This window comes from Amborella trichopoda, chromosome 5, assembly GCF_054954075.1.
Source record: "Amborella trichopoda isolate Santa Cruz 75 chromosome 5, AtrichopodaSantaCruz75HAP2 v2.0, whole genome shotgun sequence".
NCBI lineage: Eukaryota > Viridiplantae > Streptophyta > Magnoliopsida > Amborellales > Amborellaceae > Amborella > Amborella trichopoda.
Window position 1 is genome coordinate 39,439,509 of NC_142340.1, and position 26,906 is coordinate 39,466,414.

At 43.2% G+C, this 26,906-nt stretch overlaps 1 protein-coding gene across 6 annotated transcripts; it reads right to left on the bottom strand.

Moving 5' to 3' along the window:
- Window positions 1-753: 753 nt before the first annotated feature.
- LOC18433027 (Cyclophilin-like peptidyl-prolyl cis-trans isomerase family protein) lies at window positions 754-26,500 on the bottom strand. 6 transcript variants are annotated; one of them, XR_966636.3, is made up of 11 exons: window positions 26,087-26,500; window positions 9,077-9,255; window positions 8,863-8,964; window positions 6,978-7,078; window positions 6,700-6,841; window positions 5,766-5,988; window positions 4,875-4,914; window positions 2,963-3,158; window positions 2,401-2,553; window positions 1,235-1,444; window positions 754-1,157 (listed from the first exon to the last, which is right to left on the bottom strand). XR_966636.3 is itself a non-coding variant. In XM_011624607.3 (11 exons), exons 1-10 carry the CDS (start codon window positions 26,304-26,306, stop codon window positions 1,304-1,306), a joined length of 1,497 nt encoding a protein of 498 aa, XP_011622909.1. In that variant the 5' UTR covers window positions 26,307-26,500; the 3' UTR covers window positions 754-1,157; window positions 1,288-1,303. The 6 variants fall into 6 exon arrangements, 2 of the variants coding, with proteins under 2 accessions (XP_011622909.1, XP_006843186.1); XR_016056247.1 differs by having other exon boundaries at window positions 1,288-1,444; window positions 2,941-3,158; XR_016056246.1 differs by having other exon boundaries at window positions 2,941-3,158.
- Between the last annotated feature and the right edge of the window lie 406 nt (window positions 26,501-26,906).

Below are 26,906 nucleotides of genomic sequence, written 5' to 3' on the forward strand. Positions count from 1 at the left end.
GAGATGATTAATTTGAAACTACTTGAATATCAAAACAACCTCTTCCAATGAAATTTTTGGGGTAGGTTCAAATTTGATTGTTTAGAGCCTCAATGCTATATAAACTTTTCCCTTAAAAAATATAGCTTCTTGCACTTAATTCTTACTGCCATTTAGAATCAAATGTTCATGGATTTAACAGACGTTCTATGTGAAACGCGGAATGGACATTTTATTATTAATTGCATACTCAACTTTAACTTGAAAATGAATAGAAGTTCAATAAGGGCAAAGTTTGATATGGGTAAAAATACATCCGTGAAAGTGCTCACATAAGAAAAAAAAACTCCCTCGTGTGGGAGATTTTTTAAACCAATTGGTCCTAACACATTTTTTCACAGCAATTAGCTTCGCGCGAAAAAATACTTCCACAGACGTGCTATCATGCATACCAAATGTGCCCTAAGAGATCTGAATTATTCCTACTTAAAAGCAATGCTGAATGAGATTGATGCAAATTAATGCAATATTATACAATCTTTATTTACTCGGCCCAAATAAGCGTATTGCAGATAAATTCAGGCGCAAGTTTTTCACCAAGAGGACTATAGGCAAAACGACTTACCTCTCTCTCTCTCTCTCTCTATATATATATATATATATATATATTCTAACCAAAAAAAAACATTATATATATATATATATATATATATATATTCTAACCAAAAAAAAACAATAAAAGGACTAATATGTATCGAGAATGCAATGATCAACTTCAACACAACGGGCGCCTCTATAGGCTCTTTGATTAAAGAACCTGACAAGGTTGGGGGGGCTTGCTTCTTCTGCCAAGAACAGAGTCTTTTCCATCTATGACCCAAACAATCAATGCTGGAGTTATGTGCGCAACCCAACCTTCTCCAAATCATATTGTACAAATTTACAGAAACCTGTGACTAAACTTCAATTGCTATCATTGAGAATCACCAGAGGTGATTAAAGCAAGTCCCTTTGCTTGATGGCAACGACTTTGCACTGAATGATGATTACCTATTTTTTCAGATGCTAGAGTAAAGTATCTCTCTATCGAGACATGAAATCCTCTTCTATAAACTAGTATTCTCCACTCTGTTAAACGCACTCCAGCATGTGAATGGTGATTATTTTGGATCCGTCACCTACAGAATGGCATAGAGTGATACACAGCGGAAAATTTGAAATGCGCATTCCCAGTTGAGAATTGCTTTGAATATACCTGAGAGAAAAAACTGGTTTCAATGCTTGAAAGAATATGTAGCAGTGACGTACATAACAGGGGAATGAATCAAGTTATTGATTTCCCAGCCCATTCACGCTCGCGCCGCTTCATCTTTGCTTGCATCCTGTTGAATTTCTGTTTACCCTTCTCAAGAAGAGGATCTTCAACCACATACATGTCAGAGTCATCTTTCCGAGCCATTGCGTCCTGCTTAAGATAAATAGACATTCCCAAATGCATCACATTCACACCCATTCCTTATTAGAGCCTTGAGAAATTAATTATAATCCCATGAATAATTTTTGATGTTCTCAGACCACTGTGGGAAAAAGAAGCCAGATACCCAGAATGGGCAAGGGATCAAACACACAAAACATACACATATGCGTGCCCACAGGAGTGCACGCACAAACACACAAAGACCAAAAAGTTAAACTAGAAAACAGTCCAGCCTTGGTGCTCAGCCTCACTGTAGCCTAGCAGGACCGAACTTCTAAGTGCATCTTTTTGATGGATTGAGGACACAAAAGCACTTTAGAATACCTGCAAACCCATTTGTCACCAGAAAATGGATTTGGAACTTACAAAATAAGATCAAATCTGATCGATCTAGTGTCCACTGAAATGCATGGTTCAGATTAGGAGTTGAGATGACAATAAAAAAATAATATCTGACTTTAAATCATTTTTTTCCCAAAAAATATTCTTGGAAGATCCAGAGTATGGATATGCAGCATTTTGGGTTCTATCCGGAAAGAATGGATATATCCAGTGGAGTGTTTTGGGTCCCCCCAACTAGTGGACAAATGAGTCGCCGTTGTTAGTTGTAGTCCCAACGGGTACAACTGCAGTTGCATGAAAACATCTTCCAACAAAAAACCCCCCATAGTCTATTGATGCCGTTGTTTGTTGTATTCCCAAGGTACAAATGCAGCTGCATGAAAACATTTTCCAACGAAAAACCCCCCACAGTCTATTGATTTTCAATTTCTAATTGTGTCTCCTCTCACGTTCTCATGGTTTCAAGATCCTATTTTCCCAACTCATGCTGCAGGTTCAGATCCCATGTTTTAATCACTAGATGAAAGGAAAGAAAGCAAAAAATGATTGTCAGCCATGACCACAAACAATTCATCAAAGATAACAGGTGGCAAGAAATTTACCTTGTTAGAAGGGTCAGGCATGCATTTTAGCTTATGAGATCTCCAATCAGATAGATCTTCGTCCTCATTACCCTCATTCTCAGGTTTGTTTGTAGCAGTACCCAACTTTGCAGAAAAGAAGGAACTTCTGAACTTCTCCAGCTTTGCCAGTGTCTAAGCATAACAATCAATGATTAATTGATTTACAGATACAATGAAGGTAAAGCATTGTATATATCCCAATTTACTTTGGAAAACCTTAGCCCAATGAATGATGGACGGTCAAGAGTGGACACATCAGAACAGGAAGTTAAATGTACTTTTTCATTTTCCATGGGAAAGTTAACCATACTATAATGGACTATGACATTGATGCATGGTATTCCAAGGCCACGTCCGCCATTCATTCCCACCAACAGATGGTTGGAAATTAACTATACCCAGGGTTGCATTGCTGTGGACGCCACCATATTTAATCACCAACCAACAGTCAATGGGAATTGTCGTGGATGAGCCTTGGAGAACCATTTAGCATAGCCCAATTGACCATATATAGTATACTTTTTCCTTGTGCTTTTCGTACTTGTTCTCCATGGCCCTGAAGCCTGCGCTTTTTTTGCTTCTGCTTCTGCCTTTCCTGCTCAGCATGGCTCAGAAGCTGCAAATCAACATCTGCTTGAGCTTCGCGTTCCTTCCTGGCTTCTGATCCTATTCCTTTATGTTTCAAAGAGAGTTTACTCTTCCTATTTTGTTCCTTCAAATCATCATCACTATCATCCCTGGTTCAAGACACGGTAGAACTAGAATTTAAAGAAATTTACTTAAAAATTTCTTGCAGGCATCATTCAAAGTAGCTAAAGAAGGAGCAATAAGAGCATAGGTAGCTACAATAAGAAACCAAACAAAGCTGCACCTTCAAGAGGATCAAAATTTAAATACAGATAATCCACCAAAAAAACAAAGGCCAAAAGGAGTCTCATTATAAATGGATGGCATATACTAATGACCAGAAAAAGAAAAAGATCCAGGGCCTCCCTCCTGTGAGTCGTCAAATTTTAAGGACTGAGAAGGAATATGAATGTTATAGGAATGTTTATGATTCCAATGCATTGGGGAAGGAATATTACAAACAAGCAAATGTTACTCAAAAGGGCTGCCAGATTGGAAGACTGCTATTTATTCTCCAGCTAAAAATAAACTTCACTGAATACTCCAATGTTTCTCCCTCTGATATTATATTTAATAAATCTTGAATTCAATAATATACAATTCCATGTTTCTTTATCTAAATCATCCTTCTTTGTGAGGTTTACTCAGTAAGTTCTGCTGGAAAGCATAATCCATGTTATAAGTTGTAACATTAGCTCAGTGCTTTAAAAATTGGCTAATCAGGCTCGACTAACACGTGTCCGTCAGACTCAGCAGGGTTTTGGATTCATGAATAACATAAGTCTCAGGACAAGTTGAGCCATTTCACTGGATTTAATGTATGTTTTTATAAAGACCGGACCAAGTTGGCAGACTGATTTGGGCTTGGGTCCCAGACATGTCCGAGCCTGAGCCAGGACTTTCGATCACTGCATTAGCGAACCCCATTTCTTTCTTTGAGCAAAATGATCATTATTGAACTCACCAACTTGCTGTATTGATAGGAAATTGTACAACAAACCCCTAATAATTATCGGCATTTCTCTCCACTAAAATGACTCATTCACATGTATCAACTCCTTGCATTGTAATTTATGATTTTCGTTGCTTATGCCAGTCCAGGAAGAATAGTGGTGCACTGGTGACATAATTATATAGAAATCATATTATAGCAAATATGTTAGTTTATGTATCCATTGCCAAACAAATACTTGACCTGAGGGAAGCATAAAAGAAAGATCAACAGGAAGCAATTCATTGGAGGCGAGGAAAAATACTTCCCGAGCAGTTCAATGGTGCATTCCTTAACACTTCCAACCGAGAAAGCAACACCTTGATCTTGCTTTTTTTTTTTATTATGCAGACCACTGGTATCTTCAACCTAAAAATTATTATATGCCAATTGCCAAGACAGAATGAATGATCCAACTATTTAGTTAACTTCTAACTGGATCTGGAAATGTTGTGCTATGAAAACCCAGACTCCACCGTCTTGACCCAAGCCCGATTCCAAACTTCTTTTTTTTTTTTTGTCTTTTTTTTTTTTAATAGTTAACTATGTAGCTAATTTATATAACATTTTCCTATCATATACTCCAGACATCAAGAAATATACAGAGGAAACTAAATATATGGCAAGATAACAGACTCCTAAAACACAAACTCACAGAGGAAACTAAACATATGGCAAGGTAAAAGACTGCTAAAACATAAAACCATCATCAAGTAAGTTCCTAAAAGTTAAAAATAGAAATATATGCAGTTCTTGTGTGTGTGTCAGCACACATGCGTGCATCTGTAAATAATGCAGAGTGCGTCTATGAATTCTTTGATATAGATAATCCTACCTTGGAGAAGCAATTTCTTTCTCTTTAGAATTTTTTTTGTCTGCAACAACAAAGTAACACACCTCAGTTCGTCATTTGAATTCATCAGGAAGATCTATCTCATGCAACCACCAAAAACTCATGTTAATTACCCACCATATCTACAACGTGTCAATCATTACTATTATGTTACTGCTCTGCATTTCGATTTTATGGGTTCAAAAACATAAGAAAGCACTTTGTCACTTGGAAAACATGGCAAACATGTGTTGGGATGCGGCTAAACCACTTTAGGAAATTGCAAAAGGCAGGCTGAAATTAAAATAGAAAATATTGAATTAAACATGCGAAGTAGCAGGTCAAGAGGAACATTCATCGCTGTCATGCTATCCAGCTAAGAGCGCATATCGCTGGGCTTATTCCTTTAATAACATGACAGAAGATAGCAACATTTCAAGTTTAAATGCCAAAAAAGGGTTAAAATGAAAAAAAAAATTGATTTAATAAAAGTAAAAATTGAAAAATGTACCCATAAAAAGTTACACCCTTGCAAAAAGAACGAAAAAGAATGATATAAAGAGGAAAAAAATCCCTTCCATGTATGTCTAAAATGGCCAAAAAAAAAAAAAGGAAGCTATCTAACAAATTATTCCCTACAGACTTTAGGCAACAGAATCAATAATTTGGAGTTGCGGAGTAAGCGTACAAGCACACAAGAGGGTTCAGACCCACAAGCAATAGCACAAGCATGCAAAGAATGCACACATATAATGTGCATGTGTATGTGTATGCTTGCATGCACATCGTAGCTTAATATTGAACCCATTTTCTTTAAGGAGCATAGATTGTCCAAGTAAATATCCCCCAAAAAAAAAAAAAAAACAGAGCATCACAATTTGGAAGTCAATTTACCTCTACTGAAATTTTCAAGACCTCTTACTTCCCCCATCTCTTTCCTTTTATTAAGAATTTGTAGACGCATTCGAGCATCAAAGCTGGCCTCATCATCATCACTCAGGTCAGGAAGAGCAGCTGATCTATTTTCTGCTGAGACACCTGTATCATCTCTCTTTGAGCTCAAAGCTTCCCTCACTGAAGCTTGAACGTCCTTTTTTCTCTTGGCTTCTGATGAGCTCTGCAACCACCAAAAGAGTCTGAAGTACTTAATCGGATATATTATTGTTAATCATAATCTATAACATATTTATAACTATTGAACAACAGATGTGTTGATATTTTACAACAAGCTATTCCTATGTGCATTTCATTAATATCTTGATTGAAGGTTAGATGATGGGTTTCTTCATAGAGTCAGTTCAACTAAATATAAAGTTTAAATACTCATTTTAAGAGATTTCTATTCAAGAGATCCAAAAAAAGAAAAAAAAAACAGAAAGAAATGACTGCTGCTCATACCATCGAACTTTTAGTACTGTTCATGCAGTACTTAAGGTTTACAATTGTATATGAAGTCACAATTTCCAACTTATCATTTCTAGTACATGATATAGATACACACATTCAATATAGAATTAGTGGAGCCCATATAATTGAGAATCTCTTGCAAATCCACCCAGATAGTTTCTTATGTTCTTTTTTATAATATCCATATGATTTCTCACTTATAAAGGAAATTTCATGATTTCAAGCATCAATATGCAACGAGAAAGAAAAAAGAAAAAACGAAAAAGGCAAAAACAAAAACAATCACAATCAAGACATAATTTTGCAACAACAACATTCTAGAAGTATAAAACACCAAAAGGGATCGAGGTTTAACTGAAGGGAGAAAACTAGGACACACAAGAATATGTGGTATGTCATCATCAAATCATTAGGCCATTACCTCTTCAATAGATTGTGGCTTTTCTTTGAGGAGACGAGGGTCATCAAGTACGTCATGACTACTCTTGATCTTTTCCTTCACAACTGCCGACTCTTTCTCCTCCTCTTCTGCTTCTGCTCCAAAAGACAGCAAGTTCAGCTTCCTGCATATTACAAATTCAAGTAAATGAACACCTACCTAAATCCTATTTCGACGACATAGTAAAACATATATAAATGATGCAGAATGATTGACACCATTGCATCTTAGATTCCTAAGGGTAAAGTGTTTTCACTCACTTTATGGCTTTCTTCTTTTGATCCTTGCTTTCAACATCATTTGGAATGGCCTTGTGTTGGGGTTGTCTAGGAATAATATCATCAAAGGGATTCCATAGTACCTATACCACATGAAACTTTAGTGTGCAACTCTTGATGTCAAGAAAAACAAACAGGCTAAATATCAAAATAATACAAAGCACATATATAGTAATATAGAACAACAGCCATTCACTTGCATGGCTAAATGTGCATTTGCATTACATAAAGGGGAGAAACTATCACACCCACGTTTTTTGCAATTCCGACCAAAAAACATGGATACCAACACCCTCCAGTTATGGTTTCCCAACCATGTTTCAGATAGGAAGAAAAAGCAAGGGTGAGTATAGCATTTTCCTAAATAAACTACTACACACGTCCTCACCTGAAATATTAGAAGAACATAAAGCCTCCCTTCAAGCGGACGATAAGCATAGGTATGATTTCATTATAATGTAAAAAATTACAGGTAAAACGAAACTACGTCATCCGTATCACTTCATGAGAGGATATTGATAATATGCACAAAGTTAATAAAGAAGGAATTAAAAGCTCCCCAAATCCCAAGCAACTTAAAGGATTTTAAAACTTAGAGAAAACACCTCACCCCCCCTCCCCGCCCAAAGGACAGATACTATACCCTATTTAAGTTCCAATATATTGGCCCAAAATATTCATTCACCATTATCATAGCCTTTTCCCACATAATTGGGGTCTGCTACATGAATCTTGGTCTGCCATTCTGCTCTATTAAAGGTCATACCCTCAGTGATGCTACAAGTCCTCATATCTTTTCAGACTACTAACCACATCCTTTTGGGCTTACCCTTTGCCCTTTCCAGTCTTTCTACTTGAACTAACTCACACCTCTTAACAGGTGCTGCACTTGGTCGGCGCCACACATGGCTAGCCCACCTAAGTCTACTCTCTCTCATTTTATCGCCTATTAGTGCCACACCTAAATTATCCCAAATGGATTCAGTTCGGATTCGATCCCTTCTAGTCTAGCCACGCATCCATCTCAACATCCTCATTTTCCCTACACTCATTCAATGGATATATTATTTTTTGTCAAAACAACATTCCGCCCCATAGAGAAACGACGGTCTCACAGTTGTCCTACAGAACTTGCCCTTCAACTTCATTGGTATGCGGCGATCACATAAAATTCCAATTGTACTCCACTTCATCCTCCCAGCTCTAATTTTGTGTGTGGCATCTTCCTCAATCTCTTCATTTTCCTAAATTATGGACGCAAAATATTGTAAGTTCAAAATTCTAGATCATCATCATCATTTGAGCCTTATCCCAACTATTCGGGGTCGGCTACACGATCATGTTCCCTAGTTTTGCTCTATCAGGGGCCATATCTTAAACAAGATCAAAAGTCACCACATGTCTTCTAACTACTTCCATCTAAATCCTTTTGGGCCTTTCCTTTGCCCTTTGAGAGCCTTCCACTTGAACCAAATCGTCCTTCCTAACGGGTGTTGTTCTATGTCGATGCTACACATGGCTCATCCACCTGAGTCTACTTTCCCTCATTTTATCTCCTGTTGGAGCCATGCCTAAGTTCTTGCAAATGTATTCATTCCAAATTCTATTATTTCTTGTCTTACCACTCATCCATTACAACATCCTCATTTACGCTACACTCATTCTATGGATATGTTGTTCCTTGATCGCGCAACATTCCGTCTCATAAAGCATGGCTAGTCTAGACTTATAGACATCCTATGAAACAATAAAAAAGAGAAGCTCATGTGCATCAAAAACATCCATATGGCATAACAAATTCATGTAATGAACATTTACTCCTGATTATCAAATGCAAATCATGCAATGAAATCTAAACATTTCTTACCTCAATAGAGATGATCCTGGGAGGTGGATCTAATGGCCTATCATTCTCACCAGTCTCTACATCCTCTAACCTCAACAGATTATATATTGAGTCTCCAGTGACCTGGAAAATAGAGAAATGAGATTTTTATACAAATAATATATATTCAAAAACATGAATTCCATGTCATTCATCAAGAAACTTGCCATAAGAATGCAACTATAAAAATAAAAACCTTGCCGAAAATGGTGTTCTTGTTATTAAGCCAGTCGCAACGGTCCAAAGAAATGAAAAATTGGCTTCCGTTTGTGTGAGATGATCCAGCATTTGCACATGCAACCAAGCCCCTGTGGTTGAATCTTAGTCGGGAGTGAAACTCATCTGCAAACTTTCCCCCATAAATGCTTTCGCCACCTGCAAGCATGGAAACCTAAAGGTTCTTTCAAAGTTTTATACCCAGTATTTTAAGTGAATATAAGCATTTCATCACTGTCCAATAAAATGATGGACAGTGATGAAGAGAAAGTGGGACCCACCATTTAGGGATTGTCACTGGTGGATTTCCACACCCTCTCCATCACTGTCAATTATTGCATAGGATGGTGAGGATCCAGTGGACATTGGTTTGTCCAGAGTCCTTTGGATTGTAGTGTACTTTGACAATTTATAAACCTCATTCAAACAATCGCTTGGTCACACGACCATATCCACCGCATTCCAGACCAAGTTTATGGTCAACAGCGTAAAGGAAAGCCCTTTTCAAGAACAATAGCAATGCTATCACAGACAATAGCAAATAATTTCCTCAAAACAACAACTAGACAACTTTAAAAACAGTCAAATAACAATGGAAACCAACCATAATTAATACTGAACTAATAACACAGTCAATTCTACATGCCAAAAATTCTCCAACACAGCTCCTGGACCTAAGCAATGCTCTTTTCATTGTGATAACTGATAAGCATGCATGAAAATTTGCATCTTACTTAAACAAAGGTGTCATGGATTATGTGATAGGTTTACAAAGTCCAAGTCATTTCTATGTCATACACATAAAAGAACAAAAAACGAAAAGGTCACTCACCAGCTTCTTGTATTTGGTTTAAATATGGTTCAAACTAAATCTGAATGGTGAACAACACGTTTTGGTCCTTATTCAGTAATAATCTAAATTTTTTCTGATTCCCCAACTTTGATACACTTCTGTTTCAAAACACTGCACAGCACCCAACCATCCTTATTCACTAATAATCTAAACTTTTTCTGATTCCCCAACTTTGATACACTTCTGTTTCAAAACACTGCACAGCACCCAACCAATTCAATGTCACCAACTTCCTCAGCCAGTTGGCATATGCACTTCCGAGTTCCAAACTTCTACCAGTCACTCTTATGTATGCCTAAATCTAAAATTGAAAATTTATTAAATATCTTTAATTTTGTGGAATCATGGGAAAGTAGTTTTATTAGCCTTATATGTTGAGCAAAGCACTCTTAAACTTTTTGGCGCCGCAGAAAGAATCCCCTGAACAATAGGGAGTTGCAAAGCCATCATCAGCAAGTTAACATGTAGCCTATGCAAATCATCTTCATGCTTGCCTGGGGCAAAGCCTGCTGCCTCCACTAGCTCCATCACTGGAACCCTCTTCAGCTTGCAACAATAGACTCAACACACCGGCTTGCTTGCATGCATCTTCATAGCAGAGCAAGTAATGAGCATGCCACCACTGACTTTACTTGTTGCCAAGTTCAGTTTACTCGAAAAGCCTTCACAGAAAGTAAATCATATGGGAAGTAAAATTCCATAAATTTCGGCAAGCAATGATCATATATAAGCACATACCACCCTAATCCCATTAGGATATATTCACTATTATGAGATCAGAAACAATACACGCATAAAAATTGTCAGGTTTTGTGGCCTCCAAAGGCCCAGTGAGCATGTAAAAGCATATTTTTTAGTGGAATATGCACTTCAGTGGAAGTGTGCATGTTGAGTCTGTTGACTGACCATGGGTTGGGCGGTTTATGGCCGTGCTTATGTCCAAAACCCTTACTCATGGGCATGTGGCACCACCAAGAAGGATTTACAGTAGGTCATCCCATGTTGAGGCCGGAAAGATACTTAGGGATGATGTTTGTAGGCCAAGAGAAATGTGTAGTTTATTGTGTGCAATTATAAGCCTGTGAGAATAAGGGCCAAATCCTTAACAACCTTCTGCATAGCATGTACACATGACAACCGCATTACAGGGAAGCAACCGTATAAAGGAATATATGCACATGTATACATAGAGAGAGCCTCCTTTGCATTGAGGTGACAAGTGTTCGACATGCTCTTAAAGCAAGGGGACTGAAATCCTCATCCTAAGATCATGGTCTCACTATTTATTGTCCAACTTTGCCAAGCCAATCATAAACCCCTGCATTGACATTGTGGGTTATGGGTCCTTGTTAAATTAGATAAGAAAACAGTAGTGGATCGTGATTCTTGGGTCAAGTGGAGTGCCCTTATTGTTATTAATTTTGACCATTAGTACCAGTCCACTTCTAAAATATTTTATTTTGGTCTTATAAACATTTTGGCTAAAAAAGGGTAAGGGATAGGCCCAAAAGGACATGGTTGGAAGTAGTAAAAAAAGATATGGGGACTTATGACCTCACTAAGCATATATCCCTTTTTTTGAGACTGTTAACATCGTATTGATGGTACAAGAAGTACAAAGCAAGAAGTCGCCTAGAGAAGTGATCATAAAAGGTGAGAACTGAAAAAGAAAAAAGGAAACAAGGGGGGCGCGTCGCCCAAGATACAACAAGCAACAAAAGACACAAGAGTAGAAATACAAAGCGTTCCCCTCATGGGGAGAGATGACTGAAGAGAAAGTGAAAGCCAAAAACAAGGGCCACAACCTTGAATACAGTAGGCAATTAAAGGCAAAAAAGAAATGTGGAAGCGTGCCCCTCAGTAATCCAAGTGATGCGATCGAGTTGGAAAACGAGTAGAGGCAGTTCCCTGTTTTGCTAGGCCGTCAGTGACCTGGTTGGCCTCCCGCCATATATGAGTCCAAAAGATCGGCGTATCCCTGCAAAGATCGAAGATAGCATAAAAAATATGCCATAGCCTCCACAGTGGTTGAGCTTCTCTGTAGGTCCAAGATATGATGTTTTGCAAGTCTCCTTCCACCCGGAGAGGGAGACCCCAAGATCTATCAAAACCGTTGTAGACCTTCTAGGAGGGCCATGGCCTCCGCCTCAATGGAGTCAGCTACTCCTATGGAGATGGAGTAGGAGAGGAGAGTAGATCCATGATGGTCTCGAAACAGTCCCCCCATACCTGCCCGGCTAGGGTTTCCTACGGAAGAGCCGTCAAAGTTGAGTTTGACAGCACCAATCTTCGGTGGTCTACAGAGACCTGACCTTGTTGGCCTAACATGCCTGTGGTTGAGAATGTGGGTCCAATTTCACAGAAAATTGGATCTGAGTATTCCTTTGAAGAGTTTGTGATTAGAGGCCCAAAAAATGACTGAGCCTCTAATGGAGTCTATGCGTTTGGAGATAAGGGCTGACTCCCCCTGGAAGATGCGATTGTTACGTCTTTCCAAATGGTCCAGAACATGGCTCCCAGAGTTTCTTTCCAAAGAAGCGGCCCAGCTTTCGGCCAAGGGAGAGACGACGAAGAGGAGATGAGGCTAGGAACGTCCGCAGTGTAACCCAAGACCAACCAAAGAGGGATAGGTTGGATTGCCATAGGGTCGCAACTGTAGGGCAATGAAGGAAGAGTTGAACAATAGTTTCTTCAGCTTCCCTACAGAGGACACATCGATTGGGGATTGGTAGACCTCTCTTTTGTAGGAGGTCAACCGTGCCCTTTCCCACAGAGCGAGCCACATGAAGAACTGTATTCTGAGCGGGATGATGGTGGACCATGCCTTAGAGATCACTGAGGGGTAGGTGATGTGTCGAAGTTGAGAGAGGAGGAAGAACGATTGAGGGAAGCCATAAAAAACTTCCCCGACAAAGAGGCAGTCCAAACTATCCGGTCTTCACCCTCCTAAGCGCAGGGAAAAGAGCAATAAGGAGGGAAAGCCCTTAGAAGGCGGGCAAGTCAGAGTTGCGTAGAGAGCGACGAAAGTCTGGATTCCAAATCCTAGGTTCGCTATCAAGGGGAGCAAGGAATAGAATAGAGGCTGATGGGTCACGGACGAGGTAGAAGAGCGAAAGGAATCTAGTGGAGAGGGGAGAGGGATCAGCCAAGGGTCAAGCCAAAAGCGAACGCTTAACCTGTCCCTGGGGCCAAAGCGGATATGCTCTTTGAAGAGTGGGAGAGACTGAAGGATGGAGCGCCAGAAGCTGTGGCTCGATGGTATGATCGCGAAGGTATAGACCAAGGTGAAGAGGAGAGGCAATATTTGGAGCAATGTTTTAAAAAACGGTCTGCATGGCGCCTAGGCGGTTTAGACCAAAAATCCGCCCGCCCGACCCAGGCGACCCTACATGGGCGGATGCACTTGGGCGGCCACCCAAGGCGGATGCACTTGGGCGGCCACCCAAGGCGGATGCACTTAGGTGGCCGCCCAGGGCGGATGTACTTGGTCGGGTGCCCAGGGAAGATGTATCTGGGCCGGTGCCTGGACAGGCTAGGCGGGTGGGTAGGGCTGTATGGCATTTTTTGTTTTTTTAAAAACTAGGAGGCACCTGAGGTTCTGGGCGCCCACTTAAGCGCTGGGCGCTGGGCACCAGGCAGGCCGCGTAGGGGCCGCCTAGCGTGTTTGGCATCCTTGATTCGGAGAAGAGGATGTGGTGCCATAAGTGGTTCCCTTGTGTGGCCAAGAACAACAAGGTTAGCACGCTTAAGACTTCAAATTCCCAGTCCCTCGAGGGCTTTGGGGCAGCAAACTTTCTGCCAAGCGAGAAGGTGGAATTTTTTAGGGGACCCATCACCTGACCAGAGGAAGTTCCTCATTAGTTGTTCCAACTGGTTTCGAATTGAGGCTGGGATGTGAAACAGGTACATGAGGAAGACAGGTATTCCTGAGAGGACGGCTTTGATAAGTGTTAGTCTACCAGTAGGGGAGACGGATCTACCTTTCCAAGAGGCAAGATTTCTTTCTACTCTGTCAAGGACAGGGCCCCAATGGACTTTACAAGGCTTGTTAAAGCAGAGGGGCAGTCTCAGGTAGGCGGAGGGAAGGGCCTCCGTGCCACATCCCCAATCAGCCACAAAGCTTTATAGCACGGTAGGGTCAACAGCTGTACCCGTCATCTTTGATTTGCTAAAGTTGACTTGGAAACCCGTGGCAAAATGAAAACAGTGAATGAAGAGGAGTACGTTGTTGACTTGAGTAGAAGAGGCCTTATAGAAAAGCAAGGTGTCGTCAGTGTATTGAAGGTGGGTAATGGTATGGAGGACTATGTGGAAGCCCGAAGCGAAGCCCGCTTGATAAAGCCTATTTGTGGCCTTGCTAAAGACCTCAACAATGATGGCTAAGAGGAAGGGGGGGGTGAAAGGGGGCCCCCTTATCTTAGACCCCTGTGGGATCAGATCTGTTGATGAGGATGGAGAAGAAGGGATCGCGGTACAAGCCCGGATCCATTTCCTCCATCGAGCTCTAAAGCCCATCCATCTTTTAGTTTCTTCAAGAAGATCCCAGTTTACGTGACCGTACGTCTTTTCCCAGTCCAATTTGATGATGAGACCAGGGGATTTCTCCAGCGTGTGCGAGTGGATACACTCATGTGCAAATAAGGCTCCGTCAAGGATCTGACGATCCTTCACGAAGGCCGACTGGTTGGGCGAGATGATGGAGTTTGAGGACAAGTTTAGGCCTTGAGGCAAGGACTTTTGCAAGAATTTTGTAAGCACTATTAATGAGACTTATGGGTTGGAAGTCCTTAAGTTCAATGGCCTCCTTCTACTTTTGGAATGAGTGCAATCAACGTAATGTTTATGCTCTTGTTGATGATGCCCTTGTCGTAGAATTCTGCGAGAAGAACTAGGAAGTTGAGATGGAACACATTCCAATACCGTTGAAAATGGCAATTGGGAAGCCATCGGGTCCACGGGCCTGGTCTTGACCCAAGTCCCGAATGGCCTTCAGTATCTCTGATTCTTAAAAGGGCCTCTCAAGCCAGGAAACTAGTGCTGAGGAAATAGAAGCAAAGGCTAAATCACACAAGGCCGGCGCCAGCATGTGGGAAGCGGAGAAAAGATTGTGAAAATAGTCGAGGATGGTGGACGAGATGGCCACGAGATCATCATGAGTGACCCCTTGATGAGAAATCAAGACAATCGCGTTGTCCCTCCTCCGACAGTTTGATATTTTATGAAAAAAGGCAGTATGTTGGTCTCCACAGTTGTATGAAAAAAGGCAGTATGTTGGTCTCCACAGTTGAGCCACTTGATCCGAGATCGCTAAGTCCAGTAAAGTTCTTCTCTATGGAGGATAGTTTGTAGGTCTGATTTAAGCTGAGTTCTAGCTAGGTTTTCAGCAGGGATAAAGAGCAAGAATCTTCCAGTAGGTCAAGGTCAAGAATGGAAGCTAAGATTCCCAAGGAGGTTGAGTCTCCAGTCCTTGAGAGAGGACTTGAGGAAGGAAAGTTTTTTTGCAGTCTGAACCCAGCCCAACTTAGCTCTAAGGGGGAGTAGGAGATCCACTAATTGTCTAGAGTGGAGTGGAAGTCAGGGTTTTCCGCCCAATGGAGTTCGAACCAAAAGGGGGAGGGGCCACTGGAGATCGGGAAGGTATTGAGGAGAATAAGTTTGTCGTCGGAAGTGGTGCGAGGTAGATCCACAGAGGAGGAACCCGAGAAGGATGCGTCCCAGTCTTGGGAGCATAGGAACCGATCCAGCTTAGACCGGGAAGAGGTATCGGAAGACGTAAACGTCGCCCCATGCAGGGGAATATCAATAAGTTCATGGCGAGCGATGAAGTCGGTGAAGAGGAGCATCTCTAGGTTAACAGCCAAGGAGAAGCTACGCTCATGTGACCATCTTGTGCCGCTGAAGTCACCTCCAATGCACCAGCGTGAGGGGGGAGAGAGGCCGAGAGTTGAGTCCCTCTTAGAGGGCAGACTGATCCACTTGGGGGCCATACACCGTCAAGACTTCCAAGGTAAGTTGTCAGATACCTTGGAAAGAGAAACTGTCACAAAGTGTGAGACACAGCAAACGTCGATGAGGGAGGAGGCAGAGGAGGTCCCAAACAACCCAAATACCACCCGATGCACCCAGTGAAGGTAAGACAGTCTATTGACAGGGCCTTCTACCCCAAACCCTTCTCACCACTCAGAGGATGGCATAGGGTTGTTTGGTTTCAATGAGAACTAGTAGGGTAGGGAGGCGTTTGAAGCAGAAGTCTTTGACTGCTTGGCACTTCTGAGGGGTTCCCAAACCCTTGACGTTCCAAACCAGAATCTTCATAGACCTTGAAGGCGGGCAGGTTAGAGTTGCATAGAGAGCGACGGTAAGTCTAGATTCCAAATCCTAGGTTCGCTATCAAGGGGAACGAGGAATAGAATAGAGGCTGATGGGTCACGGACGAGGCGAAAGAGCGATGGGAATCTAGTGGAGAGGGGAGAGGGGATCAGCCAGGGGTCAAGCCAAAAACGAATGCTTGACCTGTCCCGGGGGCCGAAGCGGATATGCTCTGTGAAGAGTGGGAGAGACTGAAGGATGGAGCGCCAGAAGCTGCTCTGTGAAGAGTGGGAGAGACTGAAGGATGGAGCGCCAGAAGCTGTGGCTAAGTGGTATGGTCGCGAAGGTATAGACTAAGGTGAAGAGGAGGGCGCTATTTGGAGCAATGTTTTAAAAAACGGTTCGCCTGGCGCCTAGGCGGTCTGGACCAAAAATTAGCCCACCTAGACCTAGGCGGCCCTACATGGGCGGATGCACTTGGGCGGGTGGGGGCGCCCAAGGCGGATGTACTTGGTCGGGCGCTCAGGGCGGATGTACCTGGGCGGGCGCCTGGACAAGCTAAGCAGGCGAGTAAGGCTGTAAGGCATTTTTCGTTTTTTTTAAAACTATGAGGCACCTGAGGTTCTGGGCGCCCGCTTAGGCGCAGAGTGCCAAGCAGGCTGCCTAGGGGCCGCCTAGCGTTTTTTGCATCCTTGATTTGGAGAAGAGGATGTGGTGCCATAGGTGGTTACCTTGTGTGGCCAATCTCGAACATCATTGCCCAAGAACAGCAAGGTTAGCACGCTTAAGACTTCGAATTCCTAGTCCCTCGAGGGCTTTGGGGCGGCAAACTTTATGCCAAGCAAGAAGGTGGAATTTTTGAGGGGACCCATCACCTGACCAGAGGAAGTTCCTCATCAGTTGTTCCAACTGGTTTCGAACTGAGGCTGGAACGTGAAACAGGGACATGAGGTATATAGGTATACCTGAGAGGATGGCTTTGATAAGTGTTAGTCTACCAGCAAGGGAGACGAATCTACCTTTCCAAGAGGCAAGTTTTTTTTCTACTCTCTCGAATCTGCCTTTCCAAGAGGCAAGTCTTCTTTCTACTCTGTCAAGGACAGGGCCCCAATGGACGTTACAAGGCTTGTTAAAGCAGAGGGGCAGTCTCAGGTAGGCGGAGGGAAGGGCCTCCGTGCCACATCCCCAATCAGCCACAAAGCTTTATAGCACGGTAGGGTCAACATCTGTACCCGTCATCTTTGATTTGCTAAAGTTGACTTTGAAACCCGTGGCAAAATGAAAACTGTGAATGAAGAGGAGTACGTTGTTGACTTGAGTAGAAGAGGCCTTATAGAAAAGCAAGGTGTCGTCAGTGTATTGAAGGTGGGTAATGGTATGGAGGACTATATGGAAGCCCGAAGCAAAGCCGCTTGATAAAGTCTATTTGTGGCCTTGCTGAAGACCTCAGCAATGATGGCGAAGAGGAATGGGGGGGGAAAGGGGGGCCCCTTATCTTTGACCCCTGTGGGATCAGATCTGTTGATAAGGATGGAGAAGAAGGGATCACGGATACAAGCCCGGATCAATTTCCTCCATCGAGCTCTGAAGCCCATCCTTCTTTTAGTTTCTTCAAGAAGATCCCGGTCTGCGTGACCGTACGCCTTTTCCCAGTCCAATTTGATGATGAGACCAGGGGATTTCTCCAGCGTTTGCGAGTGGATACACTCTGTGCAATTAAGGCACCTTCAAGGATCTGACGATCCTTCACGAAGGCCAACTGGTTGGGCGAGATGATGGAGTTGAGGACAAATTTAGGCCTTGAGGCAAGGACTTTTGCAAGAATTTTGTAAGCACTATTAATGAGACTTATGGGTTGGAAATCCTTAAGTTTAGTGGCCCCTTCTACTTTTGGAATGGGTTGGAAGTCCTTAAGTTCAATGGCCCCTTCTACTTTTGGAATGAGTGCAATCAATTTAGTGTTCATGCTCTTGTTGATGATGCCCTTGTCGTAGAATTCTGCAAGAACTAGGAAGTCGAGACGGAACACATCCCAGTACCGTTGAAAATGGCAACTGGGAAGCCATTGAGTCCAGGGGCCCGGTCTTGACCCAAGTTTCGAATGGCCTTCAGTATCTCTAATTCTGAAAAGGGGCTCTCAAGCCAGGAAGCTAGTGCTAAGGAAATAGAAGCAAAGGCCAAATCACACAAGACTGGGGCCGGCCCGTGGAAAGTGGAGAAAAGGTTGTGAAAGTAGTCGAGGATGGCAGAAGAGATGGCCACGAGATCACCATGAGTGACCCCTTGATGAGAAACCAGGACAATCGAGTTGCCCCTCCTCCAACAGTTTGATATTTTATGGAAAAAGGCAGTATTTTGGTCTCCACAGTTGAGCCACTTGATCCGAGAGCGTCGAGTCCAGTAAAGTTCTTCTCTATGGAGGATAGTTTGTAGGTCTAATTTAAGCTGAGTTCTAGCTAGGTTTTCAGCTGGGGATAAAGAGCAAGAATCATCCAGGACTTCAAGGTCATGAATGGAAGCTAAGATTCCCAGGGAGGTTGAGTCTCCAGTCCTTGGGAGAGGACTTGAGGAAGGAAAGTTTTTTTTGCAGTCTGAACCCCGACCAACTTAGTGCCAAGGGGGAGTAGGAGATCCACCAATTGTCTAGAGTGGAATGGAAGTCAGGGTTTTCCGCCCAATGGAGTTCGAACCGAAAGGGGGAGGGGCCACTCGAGATCGGGAAGGTGAGGAGAATAAGTATGTCGTCGAAAGTGGTGCGAGGTAGATCCACAGAGGAGGAACCCGAGAAGGATGCGGCCCAATCTTGGGAGCACAGGAACCGATCCAGCTTAGACCGGGAAGAGGTATTGGAACACGTAAACGTCGCCCCATGCAGGGGAATATCAATAAGTTCATGGCGAGCGATGAAGTCGGTGAAGAGGAGCATCTCTAGGGTAACAACCAAGGAGAAGCTACGCTCATGTGACCATCTTGTGACACTAACGTCACCTCCAACGCGCCAGCGTGAGGGGAGAGAGAGGCCAAGAGTTGAGTTCCTCCCAGAGGGCAGACTGATCCACTTGGGGGCCATACACCGTCAAGACTTCTAGGGTAAGTTGTCAGATACCTTGGAAAGAGAAACTGTCACAAAGTGTGAGACACAGCAAACGTCAATGAGGGAGGAGGCAGAGGGGTCCCAAACAACCCAAATACTACCAGACGCACCCAGTGAAGGTAAGACAGTCTATTGACAGGGCCTTCTACCCCAAACCCTTCTCACCACTCAGAGGATGGCATAGGGTTGTTTGGTTTCCATGAAGAACTAGTAGGGTAGGTAGGTGTTTGAAGCAGAAGTCTTTGACTGCTTGGCACTTTTGAGGGGTTCCCAAACCCTTGACGTTCCAAATCAGAATCTTCATAGACCTGGAAGGGAGCACGATCTCCTAGTTCGGCGTCTAGGAGTTGGGTGAGCGGTGGGCAAGGTCACCTACTCCACCCCTTCCCCGGGCGTCATAGTTGATGCTGCAAGAGACGTTAACAAGTGCCCTTGAGGCCTTAGAACTTACTTTGAATCTGGTCTAGGCAGCCACGTCGTCTTCGGAACCGTCGAACTAGAAGCCAACCACCTTTAAAACGTCTTCAGCGTTACCATGGGCTTCCAGAGCCGAGAAGATGATGGACAAAGATGAGGGTACCAAGGCAGATGAAGAGGACGCCCAGGCTGTGGTGGCTGAGGAGAGATGAGTTTTTGATGGGAGTGGACCCCAGATAGGGCTAGGCCCAGCTAAGAGACAAGAGGGACATAAGGGTCAACCTCATGAGGAGGTGAAGAGGAGGGAGGCGGAAGGATAAGAGGGGAGAGAGGGGGTGCATCCTCAATAACCGAGGGTAATGATGCAAGAGCTGAAGAGGAGTTAGCTTATGCATCGATGAGATGGGCTTTGGCAACTCCAATAGAGAAATCAGGAGCTGGGGATTTGACGGCTACTGCTAACGGGACGGCAGGGGAGGAAGGTCAAGCAAGAGAGGGGGAGAAATCAGGAGCTGGGGATTTGACGGCTACTGCTAACGGGACGGCAGGGGAGGAAGGTCAAGCAAGAGAGGGGGAGGGGGAGGGGGAGGGGGAGGGGGCGGGGGCGGGGGGAGAGGGGGAGGGTGGGGGGGGAAGAAGGTTGAGTAGAAAGAGGGGGGGTCCCGAAGACTAGTGGCCAAGTGGATGAAGGGGAAGAGAAGAGGAGGATGGGCGGCTCGAGGGAAATGGAGAGGGAGAGGGGGGGAATCGAGGGATGGCAGAGTCTTCCAAGTGGCGGCAAAGAAGAAGAAGAAGAGACGGCAAAGGCCAAGTGGAAAGGGTAAAGTGAGGAAGGTAAGGGAGGAGGCAGTTGGTTGACATCAGTGGAAAGAAGTGGGATAGACGGCGATGGAGATCCTCGTACCTAAAGTGAAGAATTAAATACCGAAGGCAGGTTAGGGACCCCATCGGATGATAGGCCGAGGGGAGGGAGGCAACGGCTGGATGAGCTTGGGGGGGGGGGGGGTCTCGAGGGTGGTGGGGCAGGGGAGCGTGCGACACAACAATAGGACAGGTTGCAGCAGAAGGTGAATGGGTGGACTAGGGCAGGTCAGCACTTGGGCCTGGGCTTGATGTCAATGGTGCAAGCGTAGGCGACAATGGCGTTGCCTGTTGGGGAGGAACAGAGGCAGACCAGGGATGGAAGTGACCGAGGCGGTTGGAGGTTCCAAGGCGATGGAAAGGGGGAACACTTTTAAAGGTCGAGAGGAGTTTGCGTTTGACTTGAGACCAGCTGTCGAAAGACCCCGATGACGGGAGGGGCGAGGCCCGTAGAGCATGGGAGAGGCAGGGTTCCAAGAAAGGGAAATGCAGAAGAGGTGGCCCTCGAAGCAAGCCCAAAGCGAGGATAGAATCGACTCAGGCTCTAGATACTCAATCAGCAGAATGATAGACCCTAGGGGGAGGAATTCTCAAGATTGCTAGTTGATGGCAATAAATATACCACATTTGGAGCCGATAGCCCTGAAAGAGGTCGGGTGCCGAGGTTGAGGGGAGGTCGTCGATGTGAAGCCAGACCTTGTAGGAGGGAGCAACGTCCAGAGAGGGGTGCCAAGGGGTAGGGATAGGGAAGCACCTTTGAATCGGTCAAGGGCGCCTTGAAGTGCAACGGAGAAGGAGAAGAGAAAGAGAAGAGATACCTGCCATTAGATAGAGGGCGGCAGGTAAGATCCTGGTCAAGACCAGTGGTACGAGCCCATCTCTCGATTCCTCCCTGGTTGTTTCGGACGGGCTTGAAAAAGCCTACAAGCGTGGACGCGAGTTTGAGAGGAGAGGCGGAGGAAGGTATGGGAGGGAGAGGAAGGAAGGTGGAAGGAAGTAGGACAAAAGGAAGAGAGGATGGAGGAGGAGGGAGGGGGGCAGCGGAGGAAGGTGGACGCCTGGGGACAGAGAAGGCAGAGCTAGAAGGCTGGGGCTTGAAAATGTGGGTATGGGGAGAGGAGACAACTGGAGGAGCCATCGGAGCAAGGGTCCTAAGCATAAGTCCCATAATAGAGCAAACTGGTGGACCAAGGTTCTTGTAACCGACCCAAATTAGTTGGAAAAAAGCCTTTGACGATGATGATAATGATTAGAAATGTTTTTATGATTTTCCAAAATAGTTCAGAATTTTAAAAAAAATCTGCTATAAATTCATTGAAAAGGGTATTTTCAAAATTTTCAAAACTTGGAAGGGCACGGGCACATGTGGGAACCAGCCTTTCCTCTGTAGGGGGAATTTATGCGGTGGTTGGACAGAGACACATTTGGTTGTGAATTTCATTTCTCAAAGTTATAACTATATAATACCTTCATGCATTATCCAACAGCTAGGTACATATAAAGAGATAGGCTCGTGTAGAAGAGAGTGAACAACCTAGTTGCCATTCAACATAATCAGAAGTTGAAGGAGCACCATTTGGAGCGTAATAAAATTGACCCTATCATGGTGAAGATATGGGTGAAGCAAGTAGTTGGTTGAGGAAGGTGTTGGGGATAAACTAGCATTCACCAGAGAGTGAGCTTGACATGGAGCCAAGTTCATGAGGAGGCTGGAACCTCCTCGAGCCTTGTGCAGGCTACTAGATATCAATTTCATTGGAATGAGAAGGAAACGAGGCTGAAGAATATAACAAAGGAGGAGGAAAAGGAGGCAAACTCAGAGGAGACTAGGGAAGAAGAGGAATATGAGTAGGAGGGAGATGAGTTTGATGATGATGGTGCACCAAGTGGTGGTTGTAGAGATTGGCGTGTGGTTGCTAGTGATGATGAAGTCAATCTCAAATTTGAGCTCATAAAAGTTGTTTTCATGGTGTGAGTCTCATTGTTTTAAGTCTGAGTTTTGATTTTTTGTGAGTTTTGAGTTGACTTGTAATGCATATTTACATGTATTGGTCCTTGAGACTTACTATTGTGGCATAATGAATGAATTTGGGCAATTTTCAATCATTTGAAGCTTTAGCCCTTCAATTTCAATGTTCAAAGTTATCTATATTTGAGTTTGAATGGCATACCAAAATAACATGCACAGAAAATTGTGGAAGAATGGTTCTTTATAAAAATAAATGTTCTATACACTCAATCAAGGGGACCAGTAACCAACACTCCCCCCCATCCCCAATAACATCTTCAACACCCCCTCCCCAGCGGTCCCCCGGCTCCTCCCCCCTTCTCCCCTTTATGTGCAGGCCACCCAGGTATTTGGGTGGCGGCTGCCTAGGCGGCTGAATCCGCCTTCTTGAACACTGCTAGGTTTGAAAGAAATGTGAGGATTTCAATCACTAAGGACCATGGGAATGGAAGTTGTTAAGATATGCAAAGTCATCATCCATTGAATGCTTAGTTTATCTTTACGCTTAAAGTAAACATCCCCTCTCTACATGAAGTATGTTCGGGTTTCTTTATCAAAAGGAAGAAGAAGTCAATATGCCCCTCTCTTTTTTGTTGTAAATAAAAAGCAAATCCATTAATCAGTTAAAGTTGCAAGAACAAATATCAAACAAAGACAACCCATACTACAAGCAGTTGAGCTTAAGTATCCATCCTCTGCAAGTAGCAAAGCCTTGTCCACCCCAGTACTGGTCAGCAAATCGGCATATTCATTGATACCTCTCAATACATGTTGGAACAAAATATCCATCACCTTGAACATGTCAAAAACTTCTTGAAAGTTGAAACACTCCAAGTGCCAAAGAGAAGGAACTTCCTCCTCAACCCATCGGACGACATTGAGACAGTCAGCCTCTGTACTGATGGCATGACCCGACCATAATGGACACAAACGTAATCTGTAAGCAAACGTTTTGCTTCCCCAAGTGAGTCCAACAACCAAGAGGACCTGAGCACTTTTTGAGTTCTTCCGTTCAAGGTTTCAAAAAACGCTCAGCGACCCCTAAGCGGCTTGCCTGGCGCCCAGCGAACTGCTTAGGCAAGTGTCTAGGCGGGCGCCCAGAACCTCGAGCACCTCGTATTTTTTTAAAAAATGAGAAACGGCTTACAGCCATGGGATCCTGCCTAGCCCGCTTGGGCGCCCGCCCAGGTACATGGCCCTAGGAGGGCGCCTGCCTAAGCGCCCGCCTAGGCACCCACCCAAGTACATACAACCGTGTAAGGCCGCCTGGGTTTAGGCGGGGCTGAGTTTTTGTCCAAGCCACCAGGGCGAGCGCCTAGGTGCAAGGCGGACCGTTTTTTAAAACAGTGCTTCCGTTTACATCTACAAAGATATCTTCAACTCCCATGGGGCTTCATTGACTCCAGTGGTTGGCTGAACCAGACAGGACTTGCCCCAGAGCAACATGCCTCCACTCTCTCAACAGATTGACAAACCCGACACCCATGAACTATGGGCAAACAAAGGACAAAGGGAAAATGACATCTTCGATTTGCAAGGAAGGTCAAGCATTTTTATAAGGGAAATGTGCACGCATATTAGTCCATATCTCATGCTTCTAGTTTGCACTGTAACACGAAGTAGGTGACTGACTTGGTCACTGACAAAACTGAGTTGACTCACCAAACCAAACAGTGGATTTATAAATGAATAACTACGCGAATTTCAGAGAATTTTGTGTGAAAAATTTTAAAAAAACCAATGTATCAAGGATGGGCACTGAAACCAGCTTGATCACCTAAAGATATATGGGAACAAAGAATGCGCAAACGCATAGACACGAGTGCACACACACACATAGATGTACACACACATATAAATGAAAGAAAAAATTTGAGCACACCCTGAAAGAGTCGAGTTGATTCAGTTTTTCTGACTTGGTAATGGAGTTTTACTCATTTCTGGGTGCTTCTCTCCATTCCTTTGTGTCTTACACAAGTTACATCCTCGAAAGATGAGTCAGATGCCCAATAGGAAACTGATTTGCATTCATCTATAGATGTGGATTAGAAATACAAACCATAAAAAAGGGACATGTCCATTAAAGGATGAAAAGTAATAGATTCCCCAACGACATGCATAACAAAGGAAATACTTTTGGTCATCTTGGAGATGAGTACGAAATTTCTTTAAGCGCCTAAGTAGGAAAGAGTAGTTATTTCCTTATGTTTCAGCATAAAAATAAAAAATTTGTGAGTTTTCTACCGCATGTTGCTTTTAGAGGGCATAAACTGTACACTAGTCATGCGTATCAAACAGAACCACGGTAAGTTAAACAATTGTCCCATAAAAAATTGAACATTTCAGTTCATGTGACTGCACTAGAATGCAGCAAGCCTTACACTCTCCAAACATAGCTCATTAAGACAGCACAATCTCTTTAAAACAATGCAATCTCTCACAGGACCAAGTATCGATCAATTTCCTAACAAAACAAGTCCTCTGTTTTGCGTTTGTTTCATGTTAAATTTAACAAAAAATATACGGCACAAGCATACTGTATACAAATAAACAAGAACTACACTAAATGGAATGATATTTTTTTTATATTTTAAAATCTACAAGGAGAGATGTCTTGTCATGGAGGCTAAAAAGACAACATATGAGAGTTTTGGCTTGAAACGTATGTGCTGATCAACAATTCAGATATGATTAGAGGTCTTAGATCTAAGCCTTACTGGGAGGGAACTGCACTCCATCGTGTGGTGCAGTTACGCCTGTGTATGTTTTGTCATTTATCAAAAAAAAAATGGTGCTAGTGATCAATAAAGAAACATAACATGAATGAGTACGCTTCAATCATGGGAATGGGTAAAATGTTGCTGTATCGATGCTTCTCAAGAACAGAAGCAAATGCAGTAGGCAGTAGAAAGGAATTAAACAAAGCACAGGACAATTACAGTAATTTGGCAAGGCCGATATTTTTAAATCTGTATAAAGGAAAAAGAAAAAGACAGAGCACATCAACTTATTCCACAAAACCAGAAATTTAAACTCACATACACAAGAAATAGATAACAGTGCAATTTTCAACATAAATTATGTGTAATCAGTTTTAACAGGGACAAATAAAATAAAAGACATCCTCGCTCCCGCACAATAGGGTCTGATAAGTAAAATGTCCACTAAGTATTTCCAAAACCCTAATAAGAATTAAATCGAGTTCTATTCATTTGGGGCATAGGAAATTGATGAAAATCAAAATACCCACCGCTCATACAATGAAAATATGATAAGTAACAGCTTCAACAATATTTCACAAAATCCAAGAAACGAGTAACAAGTTTCATATGGGGCGTAGAAATCAATAAAATCAATACAAAGATACAAACTTTTCATGGAACAATGAGAGAGAGAGAGAGACAGAGACAGAGACAGAGACAGAGAGACAGAGAAAGAGATGACCCACCTGTGCCAGAACCAGCTGGGTCGCCACCCTGAACCATAAAGGATTTAATGATTCGATGGAAGATAGTGTTCTCGTAATAGCCTTCTAAGGAGAGCTGAACAAAATTCCTCACGGCTTTGGGAGCTTCTTTAGGCCAAAGCTCTATGTCAAGGGGTCCCATGGTCGTGTTCATCACCACCTTCCCCCTCGTTGGTGGCTCCAAAATGTACACAGAAGACATGGTTCCTAATTGTACCAGGCCCTAAGGCTTTCTACAATCTCTGCAACTGCTCCATCTCTCTCCTCTCTCTCTCTCTCTCTCTCTCTCTTTGAAAGCAAGGTTCTACTCTCTCTCTCAGAGAGAAAGGTTACAGTCTCTCTCTGACCCCCAAAAAGTTTGAATCCAGCCGCAAGGTTTTCCTGACTCTAAAAAACAGACACACACCAAAAAAAGGGGAAAGTTTATATAAGGTTTTCCAGACTCTAAAAAACAGAGACACTAAAAAAAGGGAAAAGTTTATATAAGGTTGCAACCTTAAAATGTAAAACCACAAATGCACCTAAAAATCTATCAAAAATGTTGTTTTAATGTCAAATAAAACCCACTAATCGATCATCTCGACATCGAGATCCATGAAAAAATCTATCGAAAATGACATCAAGATGCATGAAAAATCTATCGAAAATGTTGTTTTAATGTTGAAAAAAACCCTCAAACCAATCATCACATGAATATGGAAAAAAAAGAAGTATTAAAATCCCGAAAATACTGCATTTTGCAACACATTATCTAGACAGTCTATTTTCAAGATTTTTATATATTTCTTGATCTACTTATTTT